Source organism: Phaseolus vulgaris, chromosome 7, assembly GCF_000499845.2.
Source record: "Phaseolus vulgaris cultivar G19833 chromosome 7, P. vulgaris v2.0, whole genome shotgun sequence".
Taxonomy (NCBI): Eukaryota; Viridiplantae; Streptophyta; class Magnoliopsida; order Fabales; family Fabaceae; genus Phaseolus; species Phaseolus vulgaris.
The window spans coordinates 10,895,609-10,909,451 of NC_023753.2; the positions used below are offsets into that span (position 1 = coordinate 10,895,609).

Genomic DNA, 13,843 nt, shown 5'->3' on the forward strand with positions numbered 1-13,843 from the left:
ATTATTGAAACCAAGCAACAAGTCCTACCTTGGATGTCTAATAGTGCAATGAGGCATATATTAACAAATTTAAGCTATAATCAGTTGTGTGAAGAATTCATCATGGGGGGATGAATATGGTTAAAGTGAGGTACTTGGGTGATAATCTGACTGTGTTAACTCCTAGAGAAGGGGAACAGATGGAAGATCTTATCATGTTTAACAAAGAATGGTTTGAAAATGTTTTTGAGGTTATTGAGCCATGGTGAGATTCACACGTAGCAGGCCATAAAATTGTTTGGGTTAGATGCTATGGGCTCCCTATATCTCTGTGGAACAAATATTACTTCTCTAAAGTGGTAGGTGAGGTAGTTTCCTTAGTGTTTATTGATAAGGCAACAAAATCATGGGATAACCTTGAGTATGCAAGACTCCAACTGCGTCTCCTTAAGTCGTGCTCTATCAGCTTAGCTAAGGGGATGAAGATCAATGGCCATGTATATAACATTTGCATTGAAGAGGAGCACCCTAATTTTGTTGAAGGTAAATGTAAGTGCACGTTTAATCACTATGCTTCATTAGGTAGTATAACGTTATCAGAGTCCTTTGTGGAGGAAACCTAGTTTTCGGAAAAGAATGTTGATGAAGATGTCAGGAAAGGGGGAGGGGAGTTGCGGTGGCCAGAGGACTCGATGAGAGGTGGGAATGTCAACATCCCGCATAAGACAAACTTGTTGTATGTTGAGGAATTGTGTGTGCATGATAAAAATGGGCAGGAGAAAGGTGGTAGTTCTTACACAAATAAGGTAAAGGGGAAGCAGACAAAATGTGTAGGGGACTCAACTTTATGTGTCCTATATGGTCAATGTTGCATGCAAAAGCAACTTTGTCCAAGTAGCCTTGACCAATCTTCTTGTAGTTGTGGAGGCCTTTAACAGTAGCAAGTCCAATAAGAATGTGGCCCAAAGGCTGCGTAGAGGCCTATTCGGGGAGAGGTGTAGAGGCCCAATTTTGGGACGACGACCCATGTTATGTAGAGGGTGGGCACGTAGAATCAATGGTTGGTCTAGTACGTGAGGAGGGCGTATGGGCCATTGGGAGCGAAACCGTGACAACCACTTTGAACGACAGTGAGAAAGGGAGTTCGTTCGTGGAAGCTAGCGACGATAGTGAGAATGGAGAAAATCTGTTCATGGAAAACAGTAGTGCTATAGAGAGGGGAGAAAATATGTTTGTGGAAACCAGTAGCGCTATCGAGAATGGAGAAACACATTACACACCCATCAATAGTAGCGCGTGCTCCGCCCAGGTGGGCAACTCGCACATAGAGGAAGGTCCCCGAACCAGTCTCATTAACAAAGGCATCAGGGACGAAGTAGGTATTCAGATTCAGAGCATTGATGACCACGAAAAACAATCCTTAGTGTTCGATGATGAAGAAGATGATAAGGGGGATAATTTTGTTACCCCGCCACGACACCGACGTCAGAAGGGTTGTGGGAGTTGGGAGAATCAAGCAGGATGCCTCGGGGGAAGTCTAGAATTGGAGCGGGAAGTCTTTATGTAGGGATTTTCTCAGATTCAAGGGTTAGTACAAATTCTAACACCTTATCTGGCGACAATATTGTTAATTGTAACAGTAGATTTCAGATTTTTGGAAATATTGATGAACCTATATATCAATTTTTGGGAGGTAGGAAAACAGTTAGGGGTCTCATGTTGTGGGTATGAGGATGATGTGGTCAAGGAAATAGAAAGAAGGGAAGCAAGAGATTTGGAGGTTATGAAAAAGTACGAGGAGAGAAATAAGGGGAGTTTCTTATGATTATTGTGAATCTGAATATAAGAGGTCTTGGGGAGGGAGGGTACTAAGGCTAAATATATGAAAAATATTATAGCCAACGAGAGTGCGAATGTGTTGTGCTTACAAGAAACAAAAACAGTTGCGTTCTCAGAAGCTAGGTGTTTTTTGCTATTGAGGATAATAATGTGGGATGGTTACATAATGAAGGTATAAGTGGTGATGGGAGTTTGCTAATTACGTGGCATAAAGAAGCGTTTCGTTGTGATAGTCATGTGGAGGTAGGGGCTTCATTTATATTTTTGGTAAGCATATCATATCTAAAATAAAATGTGTGGGGATCAATGTGTATGCAACGTGCAATCTGAATGACAAAGTGACCTTATGGGAGGAATTGACAACCATTAAAAATGCAAATAAGAACTTGGCATGGTGTCTTTGTGGCGATTTTAATGCTGTAAGATGTGAAAATGAAAGGAAAGCTAAAAGTGAAAGGGGCAACCAAAACAATGAGATCACTGGCTTTAACCATTTTATCGAAAGGAATTTCCTGGTGGAATTGCCAATTGTGGGTAAGAAGTATACTTGGTACAAGGAAAATGGTACAACAAAAAGCAGACTAGATAAAGTGCTTTTGTCTGACGTTTGGTTACGGAAATGGCCAATGGACAAACAATATGTACAACCAAGAGAGGTGTTAGATCACTGTGCCATAGTGGTGAAATGTTTGGCCAAAGATTAGGGTCCTAGACCCTTCAGGACTATTGATTCTTAGCAGATGGAGTATGGATTCAAGGATATGGTGAGAGATAAGTGGAATTCTTACTTTGTTCAAGGCTAAAGCATAACGAAATTCAAAGATACAAGCTAAAAAGTATTAAGGCAGACCTCAAAGAGTGGAATAGAGATGTGTTTGAGCATCTGGACATAGAGAAGAACAGAATTATGAAGGAAATTGAGGTTTTAGATATCCAAGATGACGTCTTCGACCTCGAAGGCCACGCAAGGTTGAAGAGAATGGACCTTACAGGTCAATTGAGAGTGATCAATAAAAAGATGAAGTCTCTCTTTAGGCAGAAAGCTAGAACTAACTGGTTTGTGCATGGAGACTCTAATTCTAAATTCTACCACTCCGTAATTAGATGGAGAAGACTTAGAAATGAGGTAAAAGGTGTCCTTGTGGGGATCAATGGTGTGAGCAACCTGAGGTTGTTCGAAGGGAAGCAAAAACTATGTTTGAGGATAGATTTGTGGCTACACATGATTTTGGGGTTTAGGGTTTAACAAAGACAATCAAGAAAAAGGCACACAAAAAGAATCTAAGATACTTACTAAACTTTTAACAATGAAACTTTCTTTAGAAATTGTTAAAGCAAAAGGATAAAAATTCCACAATGTTAAAATCAATTTGTCAATCAAAATGGACCCACTATTTTGAAATGTTGCTATTTTGAAAAGGTTGGAACCAATAGACTTGCACAACTTCTCTTATTTTTTTTTTATACTATTATGGAAATGAAATGTCCATAGTTTTGATCATGCATATTTTCATAGACCTCCAAATATCACAAAAAGTTTGGGATTCAAATTAATTGATGACTTGAAATCTTTTGTTTGGAACTTAAATCTACTTCTACTAAAACAAACTTCCAATTACTTTTAAACTTTCACAATTAAAAGCAAAGTAAGTAGAATCAAAATATAAGGACTCTTAGAACACTAAAGAACATATGACTCAAGACAAAAGAGGCAAGAACAATAAAAGACATAAAGGAACATTCAAAATGAGAACAAAGCCATTGAATAACAATAATGCCAAATTGAAAAAAAGGAAAGTAAAGGACTGAAATTATATGTGCTTGAATGTAAAGACAAGAAATTAAAGGTGTTTGAATGTAAAGATAAGAAATTAAAGGTGTAAGAAAAGTAAAGTGCCAAATCAATTCAAAGCAAAATAAGCTCAAGAACCTAAGCTCTGATAACCACATGATGTGAGTTGATTTTTAGATGGTTCCATTTTATGGTGACACTTTTGCTTAAAGTTGGGATTTTAGCAATTTATGGTGAAACCTAAGGAAGATTCCCACTGAACACGAACTTAACCAAATAGTTAAGTAAGTGTGAAGGTTCACTTCACAAAGGCAAAGATGAAAAATCAATATAAAATGATGCAATGTGGAATGGAAATGGCAATAAGGTAAGTATCAATGGTGGTCATGGCCGAACCAAATGATGAACCATTAGCATATAACAAAAGCAAAACAAAGTGTAAGAGTCCAAGATAAAGACATATATGAAATGGAAATGAATTGAAAAGAGTGGAAGAAGAGTAGCTTATGGAGTGAATGCGAGAGTGGTTCACGTCACTTGGGGTGTGGTAGCCACCAAGATGAGTGAAGAGCCGCCACTTGAGAGTCTCACACTACTAAAGATAAGACCTAATGCTAAGAGGAAACAGGCTTCAGTAACACCTCACACAAATTGTGCAGAGTAACTTTTCTATTTAAATTCAACATTAAAAAACAAGGAGTAAGGCACCCTATTTATAGGAATGGGTGCATTGGTGGACAAGAAGGGCAAGGGTAGGGTGGTAAATGTGTGAGGGGGTTGCCTTTAGGGTTTGACTAATTCAAAACTGCACCCTAGTCTTGTTCTTCTAGAAACTAGGTCAAATTTCCTTCCTAAAACACTAGAAACAAGCTAAAATGATAACTACACCCCCTATTATGCTATAGGCACCTATTCTAGCCTATCTTGCTATTTTGGACCCCAAAATGAGCCCAAATTACTTACATAACTTTTCTCTTGTGGAAAGGCCAAAAGGAAGAACTTCTGATATTCTGGTTTATAGCTTGTTCTTCTTCTGCTGATGCTTTCTCGAGGTTTGGTGGACCCGACTTTGTATACTGAGATGATTGACCTTTTTGTGAATTGTTTGTTGTGTCCTTAGTCCTCTACTGATTGTTGTGGTTTGTATCACTAGACAATGGTGGTTCATTGTCCAACACTTTTTTTTAATCAACAATAAAAATTTAATAAATAGGAGTACTCAGGGTACTCCAACCCATGTACAAAAATCCCCTATGCTAGAGAAATGAGGTTTCCAGATAAAAATGACCAAAACATAGCCATATTCTACCCATATAATTCTAATAAGCTTAAACATCTTTAAAAACATCTAGATATCAATACATAAATCAAGCTATCTATAAAAAAATCCAGCAATCCAATTCCAGAATATAAGCATGTCAACTCTAAAGAAAGACTTTGCCTCCTTGCTATCTACTGCAGTTTCCCAAGCACCCATTATGACTATAGTTGTAGCCCAAGGAAATTCCTCTCATGCAAACCGAGAATCCAGCAAAAAAAGTAGAGAAAATGTGTTAATCATCAATGTAGTGATTTTAAACTTTCATATACATTAATACACCAATCAGAATAAGAGAAATTTGACTTTGGAAATTTATAACTTACCCATGCCCACGCTTTTACTTGGACCAAAGCAATTTTTTTAACAGGATCCACCATTGCATTATTGAAAATTATCCTATTCCTATGGTTCCAAATTCCTCAAATAATGGAAATCCACATACATTTCCAGACACAATTTCCCAAGTAGTTTAAACCTGTAAAACCTATTTGTTTGTTGAGTAACATTATCACAATGTACAAAAGTTCTACCAGCCCAAGCATCAGAGATATACCACACTTTAGAAGTCACTTTATATGTGAAAAAAAGATGATTTACTGTTTCAAGCTCAGACCACACATGGCACACATCCCCTCTCCAACCTTAATTCCTCTATGTATTAAATTATCATATGTTGCAATTTTACCAATTAAAACACGTCAGGCAAAGTAATGTGCTTATGGAAGAGCTTTTAGGCTAAAAAAAGAATCAAAATTGAATGCAGAGAATGAATGTGGCTGCAAAATATTTTGGTGGCAAAGAATTTTATAAGCTGAGTTAACAATAAAAGAATTTGAGGTATCACCTACCCACATCCACTCATCATTTTTACAAGCATATATTTTAATAGTCTTCAATTCATCCATAAATTCATTTATAATTTCAGTTTCCCATTAAAACTACTATTTTCTCCATTCTATTTGCCATACCCATTGGTTTTCATGTCATACCCTACAGAACCTTCTTTAAGCACTGAGTTTTAAAAAATTATGGGATTTCTATTTTTCAGAGTATCATTTCCTATCCAATAATCTGTCCAAAACAGAATATTACTCCCTGCACCGACCTTCCACCTTCTCTGGTTATCAAACTAACAATTTGAGTTTCCTCCACACACCTTCTTGATATCTCTCCACCACCAAGATTTAGTATTTGACACAACACTATCATCCAACCCTCTCCAAGAACCATATTAAGATTACGGGTGGCAAAGCGGCCCGCCCGCCCCGCATAGGCCCGCGGGCTGGCTTGCATTTTTGTTTTGAAACATGGAGGAGAAGTGGAGGCAGCAACGGTGCGGTAGCAGTGATGTGCGGCAACAACAGTGTGCAGTAGCGCGACAGTTGCAGGCGAAGCCGCACGGAGTTGCAAGTGGAGCGAGCGAAGTCGCAGGTGGAGCGAGCGACGACACTGCAACAGAGAGTGCGTCGTGTACATTTTTTGGAACAACATAGTTGCGTTGTGTTTTGAGTGAAAACCTAATTTTCTTTCACTCAAAGTTGCATCTCTTCCACGGACCATTGCTGCCAAGTCAATTTTTTTTTTTTTTAGCGAGCTAGCAGGCCAGCCCGCCTTGCCCCACTGCTGGCCCATCCCACTTTGCCACCCCTAATTTAGATTCCAATACCGGTTTCCAAAGTCCTTATTTTTCACAACCAAGTCCCCATTATCATTTCCCAAGAAGAACAATATTAAACAAATTTACATCCTTAATTCATAGTCCTCCTTCCGATTTGGATTGACATAGGAAGTCCCACTTGATCCAGGCTATCTTCCTTTTATCACTTCCCCATCCCCATAAAAAATCCCTTTGTAATCTTGTGATTAATTTCGCAACTGCCATAGACATTTTGAACAGAGATAAGTAATATAAAGCGACAGCTGAAACATGACAGATTTTATCAAAATAACTCTTCCAGCAAAATATAAATGTTTTCCATTCCAACTAGAAAGCTTAGTTTTAATATTTGATTTCATGTCTTTCCAAAACACTTTTTTTCCTATTATTATCTCCCACAAGACATTGTCCTGCACTTGATAATTCAAGTGACGTTAATCTGCCGACGAGGGAGCATTAGAGTTGGAATCCAGCGGCTTGCTCTCTGTGCAATTGGGGGTATGGCAGCAAGCCTACTGTGGAGGGGTTGCAAGCCAAGTTTAGACTATGGTATCTTACAGTATAGGAGATTGGGAACAACCATTTTTTCTATCTTCTATTGTCTATTTATATCAATACTACAATCCCTCTTTAGGAATTTGTTTGACTTGGCTCTATGCAGGTTAATTGCTAGGAAATTTAGTGGCTGCTGGTGTTTTTTTTTATGCAGAACCATCTGTTTGCTAAGTTGTGTTAAGCTTTTCTAAGTCGTGGTAGATTTGTTCCCGTATGGCGTGGAAGAATGTTTTTTGGTTTGACTAGGAGAAAACGTTTTGGTTATCGTATAAGAGTTTGAACACTATAAAGTCTTCATTAAATTCAATTATTCTTTGTTATAAAAAAATTGGAAAAACTAAATCTGTATGGAAAATCTCATATTCCACATACTGATATATATAATGAATGTGCAGTCATCATATTTTTGAAAATTTAGAATATATATATATATTTTAGAATATTTGAAAGATGTTTTAATTCATATATAAAATATTAAAAATTTAAATAAATCTTATTTAAAAAATTACGAGAAAATATATATATTTAAAATTTGTCCAACATAACATATAAAATAACTATCAACACAACACTGCATCCTAAAAGGCGGAAGCCTTAAATTTTCATTTCTCGCAAAAATCTGTATTTGCACCTGAAACAAAGCCCCACCCCACGACACTAACGCATTAGTAACATGTATATGATCATTTGAAATGTTATTGATCGAAACTTAACATTATAAAAACATTTGATTTTGATAACGTGTGGAATAAGGATTTGTTCGAAATTGGAGTTTGGTTTGGTGTGAAAGAATTATCCGAAAAAAGAAAAATGGAGAGGAAAGTGGTAGAGTATATAAAGACGAAATGAGATGAGTGGGTTTGATAGTCACGGACGAGTGATTCCCATATGAGGAGGCAAATGACATGAGGTGCGACAAAAGTGTCACAATATCTTTACTAATAATTACAATAACGAACATTTCAGAGACTATACTGTCTCTGTTGGATGCAGAGCACTGTGCCCAGCCATCACACCTTTATTCATTTACTTAACGCCATAAAGATCTTTCACCAAATGAATAATGACGTGAGACCTAACCCTAATTGTGAGCAACCACGGCACTGCCCTACAGTGCATGCTAACATGCAAACAGTTCAGAGAGAGAAGAACTCCATAAGAATGTGAGTTTCAAAAGTGGTCAACATGCTCAGGAATATTTCAAAATGATAGGCTAAAAAGGCTCATCTTTAAGCAAAGGAATGTCAACAAAAGCACATCAAAATGTGAACGGCGTTTATCAAGTTTTGTAGTGCTGCTAATGGAGTTAGTAACCATTTTTTTTAATTAATAATATTGTTAAATAAGTATTTTCATATATATATATATATATATATATAAAATTATGATATAAGCACATGTCTCTTTTTTAAAAAAAGAAAGTAGTTTGGTGTCTGATAAATAATAATTTAAATGTAAAAAATCGTAATTATATTTTTGATTTGTATGCTGTCATGCACGTTTATACTAGTCTTGGTATCTTATGTGATGGTCTTTTAATAAGATTTTTCTTGAAAAGTAAGGAATTAGGTGTATGAAATACAAAATTGGTACTGCTTTATTTTTAAGTTTTGTGTAGCTGTAGTGGGTATGGTATATGTTAATTATAGCTAGAAAACAATGGTGAAATTGAAAGGAAACCAGGGTTTGTCGTTTCCATTGGAATATATCGAATACGTGAAGATGCTGAGCAAGAGAGTCAGCATCCTCGTCTGTTGAGCATTGTGCACAACCTGGCTGGCTTTACCGTATTTACTTTTCTATCTCAAACTAAACTTTATCATGAAATTCAATGAAACAGTAAATTTATTCAGATGTCTATCACTGTCAAAGTGAGAGAGTACTGAAGAGAAAGGGATCGATGTACTCAAGAAAAACATAAGAGTTGCAATTTATAGAATCGAAATCATAGTTAATAGACCAATTAGACTTCTTTTCATAACAAAATAACCTTAAAGCAGTTTTAAATAAGTTCATACATACGTAACAAGCTATTTCTTTAATGTTTTTTCATTGTGCCTAATCTTTTCCTTATTACAACGTTGACTTTCCAAAATGATGATTTGGCTATGCTGCTGCCTTCAGGTCAGGGTCCAAAGAACTCAGTACCCATGACACGTTGTTGTTGTTGTAGTTGTTCTCTCTGTGAAAATCCACCATTCATATTTCTAACCATTCCTCCAACACCCAAAAAGTCTAAGGTCAACTTATCAGAACCTCCAAAGTTTACATTATTAAGATTCTGGGGCAACTTATGGTTGGACTCGTCGACGTTGTGAAACCCAGAAAGGTTGTTTTCATTCCCTTGCATGTTCCTAAACAAGGACGTGTTTCCATTAGCAATAGAGTTCATCAACCCTTGAAGATTGTGGTGGTGGTGGTGACCATTTTCAGCTTTGGAACCATTGCTAGACATTCCTCTAAGTAAAGAAGAACCGCTGGTGGTTGTGGTTGAACCCATTTGAGAGGCTTTTTGAAGCAACACAGTGGCAGACATATGAGGGGATGATACGTTTTCTATTGAATCACCAAAGAGCGAAGAAAAACTTGAACCCACATGATCACTTACTGCAGGGTTGTTATTAACAAAGAGTGGTGGTGGTGTTGTTCCTTGGTCACTACCACTTATGTTGTTGAATTGATCAGGGATAATGGTGCTAGTGCTATTGCTACTTGGGAAGAAGCTGAGGTTGAAGAGATTGGAATTAGGAGCAGCAACTGATGAAGAATTGGAGTTGTTAGTGTTGCCATCAAGAGCAGTGAGCTGCATTAGGCCATGTAGTTGCTTGTTTGAGAATAGTTGTCCTTGTTGTGATTGGTGTTCTTCAAATAATGTTTGATTGGTGTTGTTATTCATGAAGAAAGCTGAGGAAGGCATTGATTGTGGTGAGTGTCCAAATGAAGACTGATTTAGAGGTGGAATCAAGTGCTCAAACTTAAGAGCTGCACCAATGTTAGTGACTGTTTGGTTCTGATTTTGAACTTGGGAAAGTTGGGTACCCACTTGGGATAGGGTTAAACTAGTGTGGTTTGTGCCAAACAAATGAGTTCCCAAAGGATTTGAGCTACTGGGGTATCTTGCACTCTCATGTGCTAATGCATCACAGAACGCCCTATGAGTGATGAAACTGTCACGCCTGCATCAAAAATATAATAAAAGGTATACATAAATTGACCACATCTTCCATTATAGAAACTGACAAAGGTGAATTTATTACGTCGAGTATTAAGTAAGACTTAAAATTATATTATTAGTATGCTCCAGTAAGAATACAATATAATAATCAAAATGTTCCTAATCAGCTCAATAACAACTATTATGCCACCACATCAACACATAAAATTCTTGAACCAAACCATATATTAATTTTAATAACGTATATAGGTAACCTAACACCGTCCAACCTAAAGAATTTTGGAACTGTAGAAGTTCAAGATATATATATATATATATATATATATATCAATTATTTAACCAACCAATTCCAAAGGTATAGTCAAATATAAAATAAAAAATAAAATAGGAAATGTTTTTTTCTTTGTAATTGGAACTGCAATTTTGAAAATAAAACTCTAATGGAAACAGAGGGCCCAGGGGATCATTATACCAAAAGATGATACACACAAGAAATCCAAATCTAACTGCCACTTTAAGGTCTCTCATTAATCAATAAAAGAGAATTATTTTCAGCTTCTGATGAAAGTCAATTATCATAAGACCAAAGATGGGGCCAGTTCAATAAATGCAAACAACCTCAATACTTGTCTATTTTCTACGACGAGAATTCATTTCAAAGCAATGGTAGAATACAAAAATTGCTGATATAGAAGTGGCGAATTAATGGTGAGAATTTGTTTAGCAATGAATAAAGAAATAATGGGAAGTGGTGACAATTATGCAGCTCGGACCCATTGCAAGAAGATAAGTGTATTTATATATGAACCGAGCCAAGCCGAAAGAGAACAAAAGCCAGCATCTCCAACTCATGTGAGAACAAACCCAGTATCACTATGCCTGTTGCCTTTGCAGAGTTGCTTAACTGCACGTGAATGGGAATAAGGGTGGGGGCACAGTTCCCGAGGACCAAAGTTGAACTTGCTTGTTTTTTCTTCCCAAAGCATGTCAATTTTGGTACCCCATTTCAACAGTCTACTCACGTGCGAGCAGTCTCCTGCCATGCCTCCACTAACACCCAAGGAAATGAATGGAGAAAGCTCTAGTTCACATTTAACTTCTGTTTCGACTATTTACTCAATTTTTTCAAACTAGCGACACCTTCTTAGGTTGCGTTTAGAAATGCTTATAATAAAAATGCATCAAGCTTAAAAGCTTTTACTAGTGTGAAAAATTCAAAACCCACCAAAGAGTATGAGAAACCCTAATTTTTCATAAACTGGATGGTGTGTGTGTATTATATACACATTTGAAGAATGTATAAAGTGCAGTGGAAACTAAGATAAAATGGGTTGTTACCTAGAGAAGAGAGTGCCACAGTCACATCTGTACTCTCTAGTGCCACAAGTCTTTGAATGTGCTTTCCAATCAGATTGAACAGCATATTTCTTTGAGCACTTTTCACACTTCCACTTCTTCTCACCATGCTTGCGAGAGTAGTGCTTCTTGATTCCAGTGAGGTCTCCCAAAGCCCTTGAAGGATCATGATGGACGCAGGTGGGCTCGGGACAAAGATAAACCTTTCTTTTTTGCTCTTTTGTACTCTTCTGCTTTAGCTTCCAAGGAAGGTTGTGTCCTCTTCTGTGAAGCTGTAGGTTTTGCTCCCTTTGAAATCCTTTATTGCACACCTCACATATAAACCTGTTTGTTGCCATTAGGGTCTTGGGAGATAGTTTTATCACCTCCGCGTCTGGATCTTTTACCCCCACAAAAATGACAAACAACAAATTATTAAAAAACTCTCATGCTTCAATCACTTGCTCAAATTGAATACGCACAAGAAACAGAAGAATAATCTTTCTTTTTTGACCTTGTTTTAGAACCACGTAGGAATTTCAATAGTAATGATAAAAAAAAAAATACAAATTTACGAAGATTATTAAAAAATTTAAACCAGAAGTTTCATGCTTTTGAGATTCTTAGAGAAAAGCAATCCAACCATGAACTGAATGTCTCTACAGTAAATTAAAGAAGTCAATAGCCCTAAATCACGAATAGGGTTTCGTCGTGTTTGTTATTGAGAAAATGAAAGAAGTGAAACAAAATTGCAAAGGATGTGTATATGTGTGTGGTTTAAGCAATCAAATTTAACTAAGCTACTTGCTTGGGGTTCCAGGTTGATTCCTCCGTTTCTTTTGAGGAACTGTGATTGGAGCAACTGTGGAGGGTTGATGGTGTGTTGTAATCTGAGGGCTTTCTTCTCTGGTTCCCGAGAATGGAGTGGATGAGGAAGCTGCCGCCATAACTGTTGTGCAAATCTGGAACTAATATCTGAACCAAAAGTAAACACCTATCAAATATCCGAATATCCTTCTGCTGAAAGGAAAAAAAAAACCTCAATTGCATGTTTTCTTGTCCCTTGGAAAGAATAAACAAAAAGAAAGGGAAAAAGAAACTACAACAGAATGAAGAAAAAAAAAAAGACCTGAAGTATGTTTGATTTTTTCCCTGCTTTCTTTGTCTGTCAGGAAAAAAGAAAAAAAATAGAAACTGAGAGATTAAATCACAAAAGATACCGAGAGGAAAGTATCTTAGGAGACAGAAGCAAACAGGAGACGAAGAGAAGAAAACAATTCACTCTGAATACCTACTTATCTTCTGGCTATTGTTTTCTTATCATAAAATTTAGCTACTACTACTCCCTCTTGTTATTTCTCAATCATTTGGTGTCATCTAGACAGAAGAATAATAATAATAGTTAATAACATGCTAGCTTGTCCTCCAAAAGGCATATATAAATCAACTCATATGTATCTCTTTTGATCTCTGTGTCTCTTCTTTTCCCCTCTTCTCCTCATGGTTGTGCATTTTGTAAGGAGGAATAATTAAGGGTGGTAAAGTTGCCAGCGAAGTGAGGGAGGTAATTTATGTCACTGTTATACTGCTCCTGCACGGGCTACTGTGTCCTTAGCAGATGATGGTCTGGGGCCACCGACCCTTTTAGCTCTCACACTCACCTTATCTCTCCTTCTCTTCTTTCCTATCTTTTTACCAACAACCATACAACTTTCCTCATTTTTTACCCAACAACTAATTGGTTTATGCATTATTATAACTATTGTTAATTATTACCATGTCTACAATACTTTCTTTAGCATGGTTTTTATCAGATACAACTTTCCACTGTTATTCGATTATATATGGTTACTATAAACTGACATAAAAGTTCTAGGATTAGTTGGTAAAAAATATTTTCAATCAAAATCTTGTGGTAATTTACGGACAAAGTACTTCGAACTCTTACACCTAATCGTGATAACTCAGTAGACAGAGAGCTTGCTGGTAGATGATGACAATATTTGGGTTTATCTCCTATTTTATAATAATTGTAATGGTAGTTTGAACTGTTTGCTTGAAGATATTTGCTTGGAAAAATGTTATCAGTTTGTAACCACCTTGGTAAACAGGGATAAACAGGGATTTTTGAAATGATGTTTGCATTGACAATGCTAGTTTGAAACATTCTTTACCATGCTTGTACCAAGT

The 13,843-nt window shown here is 36.8% G+C and overlaps 1 protein-coding gene across 8 annotated transcripts; it reads right to left on the minus strand.

Moving 5' to 3' along the window:
• Window positions 1-9,094: 9,094 nt before the first annotated feature.
• LOC137827686 (protein indeterminate-domain 6, chloroplastic-like) lies at window positions 9,095-13,371 on the minus strand. Of its 8 annotated transcripts, none has more exons than XM_068633942.1 (5): window positions 12,945-13,371; window positions 12,783-12,818; window positions 12,462-12,628; window positions 11,657-12,053; window positions 9,095-10,319 (listed from the first exon to the last, which is right to left on the minus strand). In XM_068633942.1, the coding sequence occupies exons 3-5, from the start codon at window positions 12,598-12,600 to the stop codon at window positions 9,269-9,271; spliced, it is 1,587 nt and encodes a 528-aa protein (XP_068490043.1). In that variant the 5' UTR covers window positions 12,601-12,628; window positions 12,783-12,818; window positions 12,945-13,371; the 3' UTR covers window positions 9,095-9,268. The 8 variants fall into 8 exon arrangements, with proteins under 8 accessions (XP_068490043.1, XP_068490044.1, XP_068490050.1 ...); XM_068633943.1 differs by having other exon boundaries at window positions 12,462-12,673; window positions 12,945-13,290; XM_068633949.1 differs by having other exon boundaries at window positions 12,949-13,205.
• Window positions 13,372-13,843: the final 472 nt, after the last annotated feature.

Excerpts from the sequence above, each read along its gene's own strand:
- LOC137827686 (XM_068633942.1), bottom strand. The coding sequence starts at position 12,600 with ATGGCGGCAGCTTCCTCATCCACTCCATTCTCGGGAACCAGAGAAGAA. Across the intron at positions 12,054-12,461 it reads GAATCAACCTGGAACCCCAA|ATCCAGACGCGGAGGTGATA; the intron begins GCAAGTAGCTTA and ends TGGGGGTAAAAG. Across the intron at positions 10,320-11,656 it reads TGTGGCACTCTCTTCTCTAG|GCGTGACAGTTTCATCACTC; the intron begins GTAACAACCCAT and ends TTTTTGATGCAG.